This window comes from Pristis pectinata, chromosome 8 (genome assembly GCF_009764475.1).
Source record: "Pristis pectinata isolate sPriPec2 chromosome 8, sPriPec2.1.pri, whole genome shotgun sequence".
NCBI lineage: Eukaryota > Metazoa > Chordata > Chondrichthyes > Rhinopristiformes > Pristidae > Pristis > Pristis pectinata.
This window is the reverse complement of record NC_067412.1, coordinates 74,143,131-74,157,583: the sequence shown is the minus strand read 5'-3', so window position 1 is coordinate 74,157,583 and position 14,453 is coordinate 74,143,131. Positions and strand designations below refer to the sequence as shown.

Sequence of the window (14,453 nt, the reverse complement as noted above, 5' to 3'; positions counted from 1 at the left end):
GCATGCCCACAACTTACTAACCTGTACATCTTTGGGAGGAATGTGGGAGGAAACTGGAGCACCTGGAAGAAACCCACGCAGACACGGGGAGAATGTACAAACTCCTTACAGACAGTGGCCGGATTTGAAGCCGGGTCACTGGTGCTGTAAAGCATTACGCTAACCACTACACTACCGTGCGTATAAGGGGTGGCTAGGGAGAGAGTAGGTCCCCTTAGAGATCAGCAGGGCCATCTATGTCTCGAGCCACAGGAGATGGGTGGGATTTTCAACAAATATTTCCCCTCGGTATTTACTGAGGAGAAATTCATGGTTGCCAGGGAGGAGGTATTTGCAGCCTTAAAGCACATTAAGGCAGATATTTGACTTGGCCCATGCTTTGTATTGCCCTGCTTGATCCCCATATCCAAGCCAATCTTTTGCAACCCTGGGGATTGAATTGAATGAGGTGTCATTAGCGCAGCTGTCATTGAGGTGGGATGGTCTACAATGGACCTCAGCCAGTGGAACCTCAAAGCCCACTGACCCTTTGAAACCTGTTAAACTTTCTAAATGGCCCAGGTTATCAGAGACAATTAAATGGTGTTAAGGTAGATTTCAATACTAAAATAAAAAAATAATAAATGTATTTAAAAGATATTTAATTGATATAATGTAATTAAAGACCACTAATATAAATTAAAATTATAAAAATATTTACCTTTTCGATATGGGTTGGCAATTGCATTAAAAAAAAGGACCCAGACAGAAAAATGTTAGTGTGATTCAACTCAGCGCAGAGTGCAGTGGCAGACCAGGAAGTCAGATTTGCCAGCATCTGACTTTCAAAATGTCCCGTACTTACAAGCGGCAGTGCACGGACATAGTAGTTGAGGATGTTCTGAAGAACAGAGGGCAGATGGGCAGCAATTCCTCTTTGAAACACCATCCACAATATAATATAATCTGTCCAATGTGTTTTAGTGTTTTGATCTCCTGATTCTTGCACTGATAAATTCCCCGATGTCTCGTGTTGTCAGTATGCCAGTGTATTTCAAGATCTGAGGAGTAGATTTTAACATTGGACAGCTTCTGAGCAGCAGGTGAATGGAATGTGTCGACCTCCCATCTGATGTCAGGACTGAGAGGACCAAGTCAAGCCAAGCCAAGTTTTAAAACCACTGGTAGGCTAGCCAAACATTCCCAGCAGCTGGAGGGCTAGAATGTATATGGCCAGCCCCTTCTTAAAAAGTGAATGTGTCATCTGAGGTGAGCTGTCCATTCAATCTCTCATTTTTTTGCAGCATTTGGAAGATTTGGACTTATAGTCTGTCTCAGGCATAACTATCCAGGTTTGATAGCCCAGCAAAACAAACCTTGATGAGGAGGTTTGTACATACAGATAAGGTGTCTTCATCATAGATGTCAAAAGATAGATTCCTTGAGTGAAGTAGCTGAGAATGTCAACACCCTGACCATTGCCATTAGAACATGGATTCGTTCTGTGTGTTATCAATGGTCATATGTGGACACCAAAGATGAGGACATTATCCTCCTCTTTTACTCTTCTTTAAATACAGTACCTTCTCTGCCTCCTAAATTTTAGGATATTTTCCTCTCAAGCTTCTCTATTACAACTCTATTACATTCTCTATTACTCCTTCACTTACAGGCCTCATACCAGTGCTTGATATGTTTTTGTTTATGACCAGCTCCCATCCTGTTCTCAACTTACTCCTTCTCCCTGCCAGCCTGCAAGCTCAATGAAGCAAGCTGTGAGCATATCTCCACTCTTGTCTCCATGTCAACCAGTATCTGGCAATATGCCAAAAGCCTGCTGTTGGGCACCTCTAAAGCAATTACCACAAATAAATATTTCTGGGGTTCTGATTTAAATATCAGTGGCTTCCATCAGCCATGCTGAAACTGCAGAGGCAACATAAGATTAGCTGAAAACCACAAAGGTAAAGAACCATGGATTACAAATGGACGAAAGTATTGGTTTAGAGGAAGATTTAGATCAATTGAAGCTTTGGTTAATCATCTGATGCCAATAATCTCTGGCCACAGGTAGCCAACAGCTGTTGCTCCATCTTTACTCTCATCAAAATCTTCCATGTCAGATGACTGAAGATCTCCTTGTTCTGTGGCAAGTCAAAGGCTGACTGTTGAGGTCAGAGTCTAGTCTTTCTCTCTGCCTCACCATAACACTATAAGTTCCATACTCATTGGCTAAGAGTAAGTTGAACCCCAGCCATAAGATCAACAATCAGCCTTTGACTTGCCATGTCAAAACGATTCAGGGATGGAAGACTCCATGGATTATGAGCATGTCATGGCTCTTAGGAAAATTGTCATGCATCTCTATGATGAGCTGGCGGTGATCAGACACTAAGGAGATTAGCATAGTCACAGGAGCTATGTTAATGTAACGTGTCATAATCATGCATGGCTGTGGTCAATCATGGTCTGAAGCTTGTATTTGTGGCAGGACAGCCAGCCATTTCCTGCTGGCTGCTGGTGGCCATGAGGAATGTTTATAAGTTTACTGGCCTTGGCAAAAAAGTTTTCAGCGACTTATTGATAAATGGTTGATGCCACCTGCTACAGTCTAGAAAGAGTCAAAGCCAAAACTGGCAGACCATGATACTTACACTCTCAAAGACAGTGCCTTGTCATCTGAGAGAGTGGATACAGGACATGCTGTGGAGGGCTGCACTGTTCTTTGCTGGGATAGCAAGCTTCTCATGGTTCAGGGTGCCATTGCTTGCGTACACATTACTTTGCAAGCCTACGCTGCCTTTTTCCAGACCTGAAAGAGACAGCCATTCTTTAGGTGTGTGGACTCCTTAAGTACTAGGGAAAGTTCTTGAAATTTAAGAAGCAGATTAAAGCAGGGCAACAGCAGCTTCCAGGGCAATACACTTCACTAAAAATATCCAGCCTGGCTAACTGTGGTTAGATGTCAATATTCTGAACACTTGAAGGTCAGTGTCCCTTTAAATTGTGCTTTCCAAACCATTTTTGGGCAAGTTCTGCTAAGTAGTAACACGTAAGGTTGTCCCAGCATTTGGTCTTTTATTAAAACTGCAACACTACATTAGATACTTTCTTTGTGCTCCCTGCTGTTTCAGGTGGGCACCAAAGCTGTCTTAATGAAAATCCTGAACAAAATGGTGTTGGAGTTCTTGTGGAACCCAGACAGTTAGTCCTACAGCTTTATTTAAAATATCCAGAAAAAAAAACCCTTGTTCGTCTTCTAACTTTGCACCAGGATATTACATTCTTGTTCCTTCTCTCTCTCCCTCTCTTTCTCTCTCCCCACCCCACCATCTCACCAGAACCTCAATCCCCTCCCATCTCTACTGTTGAATTTAAATATTTTTTATCTCTCTGAGCCAGTGCATTTAGGTATTCTAGCCAGCGTGATATAGGATTGGATTGCTGTGTGCCTGTAGGTGGAGTGATGGATTATGCAATAACTACTGTGCTACAGAAGTTATAATCAAGTTCAGGGCGTAGGCTGGAAACCGGAGCTATTATGGCTCAAGATATTCAATACCAAGGGGCTGTGTGAGTACTAGGATATTTTGTGATATTCTTCAATGAATAATAAGTTGTCTGAGGCTTACAAATGTAGTAAAGGTGAAGTACAGCAACAACTAGAACTGAGTTAATTTGCACCTTTAGGAATGTACTTCCTGGTTATGGAGCAGGCTACAGGTTTCCAAATGTTTGGGCGCACAGTATACAGAAACTAGCAAAGCATACTTATCAGTCGCTCCTAGGAAGTGCTACTTTAACACCACGTCTAGACTCTAAACAACTATGGTATTTAGCATTATCTCCTACAATACTAAAGTTAGCATTATAAAGAAACTTGAGGGAGTGCAACTATAAGTAGAAACTTGTAGTTTTAATCCTGTAAAACTTGTATGTCCACATTTATAGTATCGTGTAAAATTTCAAGCACCTTGAACTGTAGAATTCTGGGAAGGATGACCAGTGAAGCTAAATTGTGAAGTGGGATTATCAGAGCATCCTACAATGTCATAGATCTTCAGTACTTCACTAAAAATTATATAATGTAGCCCTTGCAAGGCCTTGCACCACCTCTGGGCCTTGCACACAGCTGGCAGGTAATAGAGAAAGGCTGTCACGTTGCCCGTAGTTTTACATTTATTTATTTCAATGCACTCCTGTTGTTTTAATATATCTGTACTTTTACAAAATTTATTTGTTGCATGTGAAATTTACCCCTTATAGCTAAAGTCCAACCTGAAGCTACTGAGTTACATTCTGAGCTGAGCTTTGGAGACTGAGGGACAAATTCATTTGAAAGGGAATATTGTCATTCAGAAACTAATTAGTTGTGAAGCAGGACTGATGCAGGGTTTCCACCCAAAATGTTGACAGTTCCTTTCCCACCACCCCCCCCTCCCCACAGATGCTGCTCGATCCTCTGAGTACCTCAAGCAGATAGTTTGTTGCTCCAGATTCCAGCAACTGCAATCTCTTATGTCTTCCAAGCACCATGATGCTGGCATGAATGTTGAGTTGATGTACAGCGATATCTTACAGACGAGATATGTGAAACTGATTTTTTTTCTTGAAATTAGCCATAATGTTAATCATTATCATGTTAATCTATGATAGATAAGATATTGGTTTGTTGGTGTTCAGCTTTTGGGCATTATATGAGTTTCCATAAACTCCAAAATGTTATCTGCCGCACTTATAAGACAAATTGCACCAGACACCATGTTCATGAGGATACTAATGCACATGGGATGTTTGTCCACCACTAATTTGCAGAGTAAGCCAATCATAACAGTAAAGATTGTGCAATGCTCATCTGACTCCAGGGCTGCATTTTGTAGCTCAGTTCACCAGCCTTTAACCTCCGGTAACCTCTCATGGCTGGTGCATACAATACCAGGAAAGCTTCCTACCCAGACAATGCTTCCCCAACACCCCTCCTCCCCCCCAAGTCCACGGCCACCCACACTCCCACCATGAGGCCTCTTCAAGGAAAACGTGGGCAATTTACAGGTCAGCTGCTAGTTGATTTTTTTTTCTGGCTGTTGTTCCTGGTGTTTTCAATGCTTGGTTCAAATTGCAAAATTCTACAGAGTACTGTGGTAGCTGGTGAACAACATATTTAGGTTTTCAAAACATCTGCACACATCAAAGAAGGATTTTTTTTAATAGGCATTCCCTTGGAATACGACATTACTTGGAGACTGAGCAGAGAGTATGCAGAGCAAGAGAAGCTGCTGAAAGGGGAAGATCAGTAATCCACACAGAGTGTTTAGGAAGCAATTCTTCAAACTGAACCTCAGGAAAGAATGAAGTGTGAGATGGGCTGGGCTGCCAAGGGTGGTGGTGGAAGCAGATAAGATAGTGGCTTTTAAAAGGTTTTTAGATGGACACATGAATATGCAGGAAATAGAGGGATATAGATCATGTGCAGGCAGAAGAGATTTAATTTAATTTGACATCATGTTTGGCACAGACATTGTGGACTGAAGGGCCTGTTCCTGTGCCATACTGTTCTTTGTTCTATATATGCCAGTTTTATAGAGATATCTTCTCACTGTAATTGGAAGTAATCTCTAAACCAGTCACACTCCTGGTAAATGCTATCTCTGATAATCTCTAGGAGACACCAGGAGCTTTAGAACATGTAATAGCAATTTATTGGAGACTAAATACAACTAACACATGTGCGTATATCACACATATGATGATGCCATTATGTCACATTTACACTTGACTTATTTACATATTTACATTCAAATATACCGTATTGCTTTCCTTCTTGGAGGAAGTGTTTCACAGATAAACAACAATTACAGTTCTGTTAACTGGCTTTCTCAGATGGTTAGATATTCTTCACTGCATTTAGGTTTCTGGCATTGTAGTTACTTTTTGATCTTATGAATTTGTGATATCCTGATTTAATTCACTGCCTCCTCTTCAGTAGCTGGTCTATATTCACCTGGAAATAACCCATCATCACATATTTCCTCAGTGTGTTCTCATAAATCTCTTGCTGCAATCATTTGGCAATCATGGACACTTCTGACTTTTCTTCCAATTCAAACAAGATATTGTTCAGTGCTACACACTTGTAATGTCTTACCAATATCTCACTTCTCTGTGTTCATATGTGTTTTGTCCGTCTCAAAAGTCTCACTGTCTTGTATTGACTGAACTTCTATTTGCCTCTTCTTGATAGGTTGTATGAATCATGATTTTGCTTTTGTTTCAACTACTTTCTCTTCACTCTCCTCTGAACTTGGCTGCAATAACTTGAGCACATTGAAGTCTGTGACACAGCAACAGCTGTTCTGTGTGAATTCTGTGGTGAAATGTGGCGCGATGCTTGAATAGGAAGTTAGCTAAACAATGATTCATGACTAAACATGAACAATCTTGGAAAACTTGTCTCTTCAAAGTTAAAATTACAAGCAACCTTTTGGCTACAAGAGGCTGGATGGTATGGGGAAATTAATGAATGAATTAATGTATGATAATTGCACCTTTCAAACAGATATAAATGTGAATTGAGATCTATAAGTGATAGCCTCTCATTCCTCACTTTCTCACTTTTTATGGAGTGCAAGACACAAATGTTATTAGCCTCTCCTGTCCATTATCCATTGTGTAACTTATAACAGCGCCTACTCCATAGTATGAGGCACCGCACACAAACTTCTTATCATGTCACATGCAGTGTTTTGTAAGCATTGCTAAACCTAATAAAAATATTGAATCATATCTAAGAAAGGATCTGTGCTCTGTCACATTATCTTTGCTCTTCACTTTTAGAATGACTTTGTCCTTAATTAGTTGTGAAATTTGGCATTCATCTTTAATCCGAGATAGACAACTTCTATTTTGACAAAGGCACATTTACTTTATTTAAGTTTCACATTATAGTGATGTAGTTGCTTGAGAACCTCCTCTATAACGTGGAGGCTGTCTTCCTCAGTAATGGCGGCAACAAGAGATCATTCTGGTTACATTGACAATGGTCTATGCCTTGCAGGATCTTGTCCTTTGTCAACTGAAAAATTTATGGTAGTTGGGTATAAGAGACAGATTCTTTTGCATATTTATGGCGAGCTTGTTCCTTAACCAGCCTTGATGCTTTGCAGGCTCCATCTCTGTATTTTCCTGTCAGATAATTTTCCTACACTGCCTGGTAGCAGTGTCTGGTTAATTATTCCATTAAAGTATGCATGCAATAAGTGTCAGAGTCAATCCCTTCAATGCAATAACTTTCCCTAAAAGCATTAAGTAGTTCCTTTTTAATGCTAGCATACACTTGCAGTGATGAACATTTCCATTGTGGTCATATAAACAATGAAGGACACACGTGCTCAATAGTGCACTCCTAGTCTATCTATATATCGTGTCCGTGCTTTGTCTGCCATCTTCTCGCATTTCCTGCCTAAGTAGTGACACTGCACTCAAGGCTTCTCTACCCTATGCTAATCACTCCTGTATATTTATTTCTCCTATTATCAGTGTTTCTGTCTGCTCTTTTTTAATTGTGATTCATCGTGCACCCAGGAAGAAAATCAACACCAGAGCCATTTTCTCATCCCTGGCTGCAGAGTTTTGAAGTTCTGTGAGTCAGAGCCATTAATTAGCAATGATCAGTAATTTTAAAGAATATCTTTAAAATTAGTATTTTCTTTTTGAGCCAACACACGTCCTTGCACTAATTGTACTCTATGTGGAGATGGCCTGTGAGATGATTTTGTAGTGCTAAGAAGTACCATCCACAGTGAGAAACACAAGGAGCTTCAAGAATACATGTGTACACTTCATTGCAGACTGACGATAACTAACACATATGCTTATGTTACGTGTAAACGTAATTACTTCATATGCACATGTTGCTCATTTATGTACAGTATTTACATACAAATGTACCTCACTGAAACCACCTGTTGAAGCCACAGCTGCAGTCCCATAGCAGGCAACAACTGCATTGTCAAGATCACTGAGGCCATGAACATTTACATGTCTGGCACCTTCCAAGCTGGAGTTGAAAATATTTTCAACATTTCAGACACTATTTGGTAATTTAGCAAGGTGGTGCCGGAGTGTGGCAACTCGTTGGAAGCTGCTCTCTGCAGATCTACTCATCACTTCTATTGTAATCATTCTACCCTTTTAAATCTAAATTCTATGACTCTAGGAATTACTGCACTTTCTCTATAACTGTAACATTTTATTCTGCATTCTGTTATTGCTTCTCCCTTGTACTACCTCAATCTACTGATGTGATAAAATGATCTGTATGTTTGGCATGCAGAACAAAGTTTTTCACTGTCACTAACACCATTGTTCATGTGAGTTTGACATTTCATTCTTTCCTTCTGGAGAGACCTGTAAAGAGAGAGCATACAACTTTGCTAGAACTACACACACACACAGCAGGTCAGGCAGCATCTATGGAGAGAAATAAACAGTCGATGTTTTGGGTTGAGACCCTTCATCAAGACTGCTGCCTGACCTGCTGAGTTCCTCCAGCACGATTTGTGCGTGTTGCTCCAGATTCCAGCATCTGCAGAATCTCTTGTGTCTCCATTTTGCTAGAACTGCTGGCTTCTCCAAGCTGTGGGTTTGCATTCAGACCATATTCTGCGAGCTGCAAGGCCACTCTGCCCAATATTGAAATGAAGAGGGATTCCACTTCCTCACACTTCTGTAAGACTAGAAGCAGCAAATGAAAGCCATTGCCCGATATCCTAGCAAAAGTGATGATGCTATCACTCTATGTTCATCTACACTGCAAGCTGTGTTTGAGCTGCTATTAGCATACCAAATGCCAGTCAGTGAGCAGCAAGGTGAATTTGCTGATTTTGGGGTTTATGAATCCAGTGGTCAATCTGTGCATGTGTACAACATGCAAGTAATGGGAAATTATTACTGTACAAAATATGACAAGGCTGGTCTTTAGTGTACTGAAACAATACATTGGTTGCTACACGGCAACGCATGCTCTGCTGCATGCTGCACATCCTTTAGGGCAGTGGTTTTCAACCTTTTTCATGCTGCGGCCCCCCAGACATGTCCTTGTTAGATGGCGGACCCCCAAAGCCCACAAAATCAAACAATCAATAATTCATGCATACAACACTTAAATTACTGCACATAGGCCCTATTGAAATCACCGACAATTACCAGCGGTGTCTTTCAGTGTTCAGTTCAATGTGAAGGTTGTGCCTGTTTTGCACTGCAGAGTTTGTCCAAACGTGGTGGTATGTGCGACAAACATACGCGTATGTCATCCTCAATATTCAGTCTTGATCTGTATTTGGTTTTCATGGCAGTGACTGCAGAAGATGCTATTTCGCACAAGTAGGTGGTTGTAAATGGTAACAGAACATCGACAGCTTTGCCGGACAGCAGTGGATACTCCTGGGAACATGCTATCCAGAACGACAACAGTGACATTCGGTTGAACTGCAAGTGCAAAGTCCTGTCAGATGACAGTTCAGCCAATTCTTCTTGTTCACGTCCAGTTAAATCAGTAAGCAAGCATTCAAACAGATTTCGAATCCAATCAAACATGCTGATGTCATCGTCGCCAAAATACTCATGGAAATAATGTGACAGCTGTTGAATATGGTTCAAAACGGTGCTCGCAATGGCCTCTGTCTTAGTCTTGTTCACTGTCAGAAAGTCAGCCAGCAACGGAAACGTATCATAGATGCCTTGCTCGCATCTTTCCTTCCAGATATGGAGTTTTTTCTGGAAGGCATTGATTTTGTCATGCGTTTTCAGAACATTTGAGCCAGGTCCTTGCAATGATAGATTTAAGCTGTTCAAAATGTTGAAAATATCTGCAAGATAAGCTAATCTGGCAACCCACGTCTCATCTGTCAAGAACTGTGCTAATGATCTGTTATGCTCATTTAGAAAAATGAGCAGTTCATCTCGCAATTCATATACACCCTGCACAACACGGCCTCGTGACAGCCATCTGACTTCTGTATGTAACAACAAATGCTTATGCTCGGTTTCCATTTCATGGCATATGTTTTCAAACAAACGATGATTGAGCGGCCTGGCTTTGATAAAGTTAACGATTTTAATGCACGTGGAAAACACATCTGCAAGATTTTCATCCATATCCTTTGCAGCCAAATCCTCATGGTGGATTATGCAGTGGGTTGCTGCTACATGTGGAGCTACTTCTTTCACTTGTGCGACTAGACCCGACTTCTGTCCCGTCATTGCGGCAGCACCATCCGTGCATACTCCAATACACTGTGTCCATGCCAATGCCGATTGTACAAAAAAAGTGTCAAGCACACGGAAAAGTTCTTCACCGGTTGTACGCCCTGGGAGCGCCTTGCAAAACAAAAAGTCTTCCAAAGCCTCTTCTTCCCAACAATATCAAACATAAACCAACAACTGCGCAGCACTGGCAACATCAGTACTTCCATCGAGCTGAATTGCAAATCTGACTTGCTGAAGACGTGCTATCAGATGGCTCTGTATATCTTCCGCCATATCGCCAATTCTTCTGCTTACTGTGTTATCAGACAGTGGAATGGCTTTCAGTTTTTGACTGGATTCTTTTCCCAGTACAACTTCGCACATATCTACTGCTGCAGGCAGTATAAGTTCTTCTCCAATTGTGTGAGGCTTTCTGGAATATGCTATTCGTAATGCTACCAAATATGATGCGCGAAAAGCCTTCTCATTTACAGTGGCGCAGGCTGTCATTTTGCCTTTCTGCTTGAGGTACAGCTCCTTTTGCCACTCAAAATATTCCTTCGGCTTACTGGCAATATCTGGATGCACTGTTGTTAAATGGCGCTTCAATTTCACTGGTTTCATTGCATCGTTGGACAGTGTTTGCAAACACACAACACAGAGAGGTTGGTCCACATTTGTCCCCACTGCGATGAAGCCATATGAAATGTATTCTGGATTGTACTTGCGTTGTTTTCTCTTTCGGTCACCCTTATCCGCTTCGTCATCAGAATCTTCCGGTTTCTGGTCAGCTTTTCTCTTCAGAAATTTCTCCATACTCAGCAATACACGCTGGACAGTTTAATTACTATTACTGATAAACAAAATTATCAAAACTAATCTAAAATTTACACGCTTGCGCACTTTTTGTTTAACAGTGACGTCACTGTGGCGTAAATGCATGGTAAGTAAGCAATATTATTAAGGCACGCCAACAATGTCACAGTCTCGCTAACACTACAGTGCACCACAGAATAGTAGTGAGTAGTGAACACTACTGACTACTCTGACTACACAAATTGAATATTAAGCGGCAGCTCACCAGAAGGGAACACCGTCTAAGTCTCTAAGATTGTCACCTATAACAGATAGAATAGATATGGCCGATTTTCTGAATAGTGGAAAACTGGAGCAAGCAAGTAAGCTACGTCTTTGTAACAGGTCGCTTTTCCATTTTTTTTCTTGGCTTGCTCATGGACCCCCTGGCAACCAGCCGCGGACCCCCAGGGGTCCGTGGACCACAGGTTGAAAACCTCTGCTTTAGGGTGTGTGATAGCCCTCAGTGATCAAGTGACAGGCAGGAGAGTGATGACGAAAAGGGTCAGGATAACAGGAAGAAAAGGAAAAGGAAGGGGACATGCAACCAGGACAGACCCTTTCTGTCCTGGCTGTCCAAAAATAACAGTACAATACCAATAAAGGGCAGTAATCACAACCCCAATTTGCTGCTGTTCAAGAGTCATGAACCTTTCTTTCCTTCGGTCACTGATCATCACAGTATCCCTGTTTCACTTTATGTCTTTTTATTCCATGGCAGGTCTTGGTGATTGACCGGATCTTTGAAATTTTTTTACAATTTATATTCCAATTACTTAATGAAGGAAAATAATCTTGAATATAGTGCTCATGCACGCTGACTCATAAAGGAACAGTAAAGTCGGAGAGGTGAGCTATTTGCAGGACTCAGCCATTTCAAAGGTTTATTGTAATTGATTGATGGAATAGAGGGGTAATTTGGGAAAAGAAGTCACCCATGGAGTGCAGAAAAGATTCACAAGGATGTTGCCAGGACTGGAGGGCTTAAATTATAAAGAGAGATTGGATAGGCTGGGATCGTTTTCTCTGGAGCAAAGAAGGCCTAGGGTGATCTTATAAAGGCTTATAAAATCATGAGAGGCACAGATAAGGTGGATGATCACAATCTTTTACCCAAGGTAGGAAACTAAAACTAGAGGTCATAGGTTTAAGCTGAGAGGGGAAAGATTTAAAGGGGACCTGAGGAGCAAGTTTCTCTTACAGAGAGTGGTGGGTATATAGAATGGGCTTTGACTGAAAGTGGTAGAGGTGGGTACAATTATCATGTTTAAAAGACATTTGAACAGGGATGTGGATAGAAAGATTCAGAGGGATATGAGCCAAATACAGAAAAATGGGACTAACTCAGGGAGGCAACTTGGATGAGTTGGACCGAAGAGCCTGGTTCCATCTGTTTCACTTTATGGAGTCTATCTGTTTGGCCACAGTGCAGAAAGAAAAGTCAACACTAAGAGAGTTCCAAAACAGCTTTATAAATTAAACTGCACCAAATATCATACAAAAGTTCTAATTATCCTCTCTGTCTGTGTTCTCCATGCTTTTGTCTATTGTGGCCCACCCACACTGAGTAGGCCATGGTTAGTTAAAAGCTACTGGTGTTCATTTTAAGAAATTGAAGAATTTATTGGAGGACAACTGAAGTACCTCTGAGCCTAGAAGGCCTAGGTGCGGACTGCCCATCTCAGTACAAATATGGGCTGACCAACAGGCAATACAAGGGCACTAGCAGAGTGGCAGGAGTATCATTGGAAAGAGTGCAGAGGAGATTTACCAGGATGCTGCCTGGATTGGAGAGTATGGATTATGAGGAGAGACTAAGGGAGCTAGGGCTTTACTCTTTGGAGAGAAGGAGGATGAGAGGAGACATGATAGAGGTGTACAAAATATTAAGAGGAATAGGTAGAGTGGACAGCCAGCACGTCTTTCCCAGGGCACCAATGCTCAATACAAGAGGGCATGGCTTTAAAGTAATGGGTGGGAAGTTCATGGGAGATATCAGAGGAAGGTTTTTTTACCCAGAGAGTGGTTGGGGCATGGAATGTGCTGCCTGGGGTGGTGGTGGAGGCAGGCATATTGGTGAAATTCAAGAGATTACTAGGTATGCATATGGAGGAATTTAAAATAGAGGGATATGTGGGAGGAAGGGGTTAGATAGACTTAGGTGAGGTTTAAAAGTCGGCACAACATTGTGGGCTGAAGGGCCTGTATTGTGCTGTACTGTTCTATGTTCTATAGAGTCGTACAGTACTAAATCAGGCTGTGCAGCCCACAATGTCCATGTCAACCATCAAGCACTCATCGATTCTAATCCCAGTTATAAACACATGGTCCATAGCCTTCTAAGCCTTGTGGATTCATATGCTCACCTAAATAATTCTCAAATGTTGTGAGAGTACCTGCCACCACCACCACCTGCTCTGGCAGTGCGTTGCAGATTCCAGCCACTCTCTGGATGAAAACTTTCTCCTCAGGTTTCCATTAAAACTTTTATCCCTCAGCCATCACAATTGGGTCCATGAGAATACTAATTCAGTTGACCACCATGTTGGCAGTACTGGCTTCAGGGTCTGTGAAAAGTCCTGTGCAATGATGCTGTCAGGATACTCCATAGTTTTTAACATCAAGCTTCAGTGTACTTTCCACTGCCCTCTCAAAACACAAGCAGTTTGTTATGTTTATCCATCAATGTGCTAACCTTTGAAATTCTCATCAGAGTTCTTTACAGACCCACACCTCACCTTCCAATATTCTGGCACATGAGCCATTCTTGACCCACGCCCTGGCTGTAGACCAATCCTGTCTGATGTTTTAAATTGTAGAGATCCTGCTGTATTCTCTCAATTACACAAAGTGTCAGTATAAGTACCAGCGCCTTTGTTTGAAATTGAATGAATGTGCACTGATGTGTATTGTGCTTGGGTAGTTTACAACACGATGGGATGAACATTGAATTTTCCAGTTGTAAGTTACTCGCTCTTCTGTGTTTTTCTCCTATGCACACTCACCTGTCCACCTAGTTTTCTTCTCCTTTTGTTCACCTCCCATCCCCCTCCCCCATGTGGTTCCGTCTGCCCATTATCTCCTCCTCATCTGGTTCCACCTATTACCTCTTAACCCATTCCCCTCCTTCATACTGCTATATACTGGCAATCTTTCCTGTTCCCACTCAGTCCTGATGCAGGGTCTTGACCTGAAATCTCAATTTACACCTTTTGCTGCCACCAATGCTACTTGAGCCACTGACTTTTTCTAATATTCAATCATTGATTGTAATTGAGTGAATGTATGCTGATGTGCATGCCTCCTCCATTAGCTCCTTTTGCCTCCAGTTGAGTGGCATCTTGACCTGCAAGCAATGAAGGGTGTCAGTGACT

General features: G+C 41.7%; 1 protein-coding gene across 3 annotated transcripts in view; it reads left to right on the top strand.

Annotated features, from left to right (window-relative positions):
- The window catches only part of dlg3 (discs, large homolog 3 (Drosophila)), a 212,469-nt gene that overhangs the window by 72,182 nt on the left and 125,834 nt on the right, over positions 1-14,453 (top strand). Inside the window, exon 1 of one of the 3 annotated variants that reach the window (XM_052020919.1) lies at positions 3,472-3,552. The exons of the other annotated variants lie outside the window; for them this stretch is intronic. Coding sequence (XP_051876879.1) covers positions 3,521-3,552 — 32 coding nt within the window. The 5' untranslated portion in view covers positions 3,472-3,520. Of the gene's footprint in view, positions 1-3,471; positions 3,553-14,453 lie in introns of those variants that run through there. 3 annotated transcript variants of the gene reach the window in all.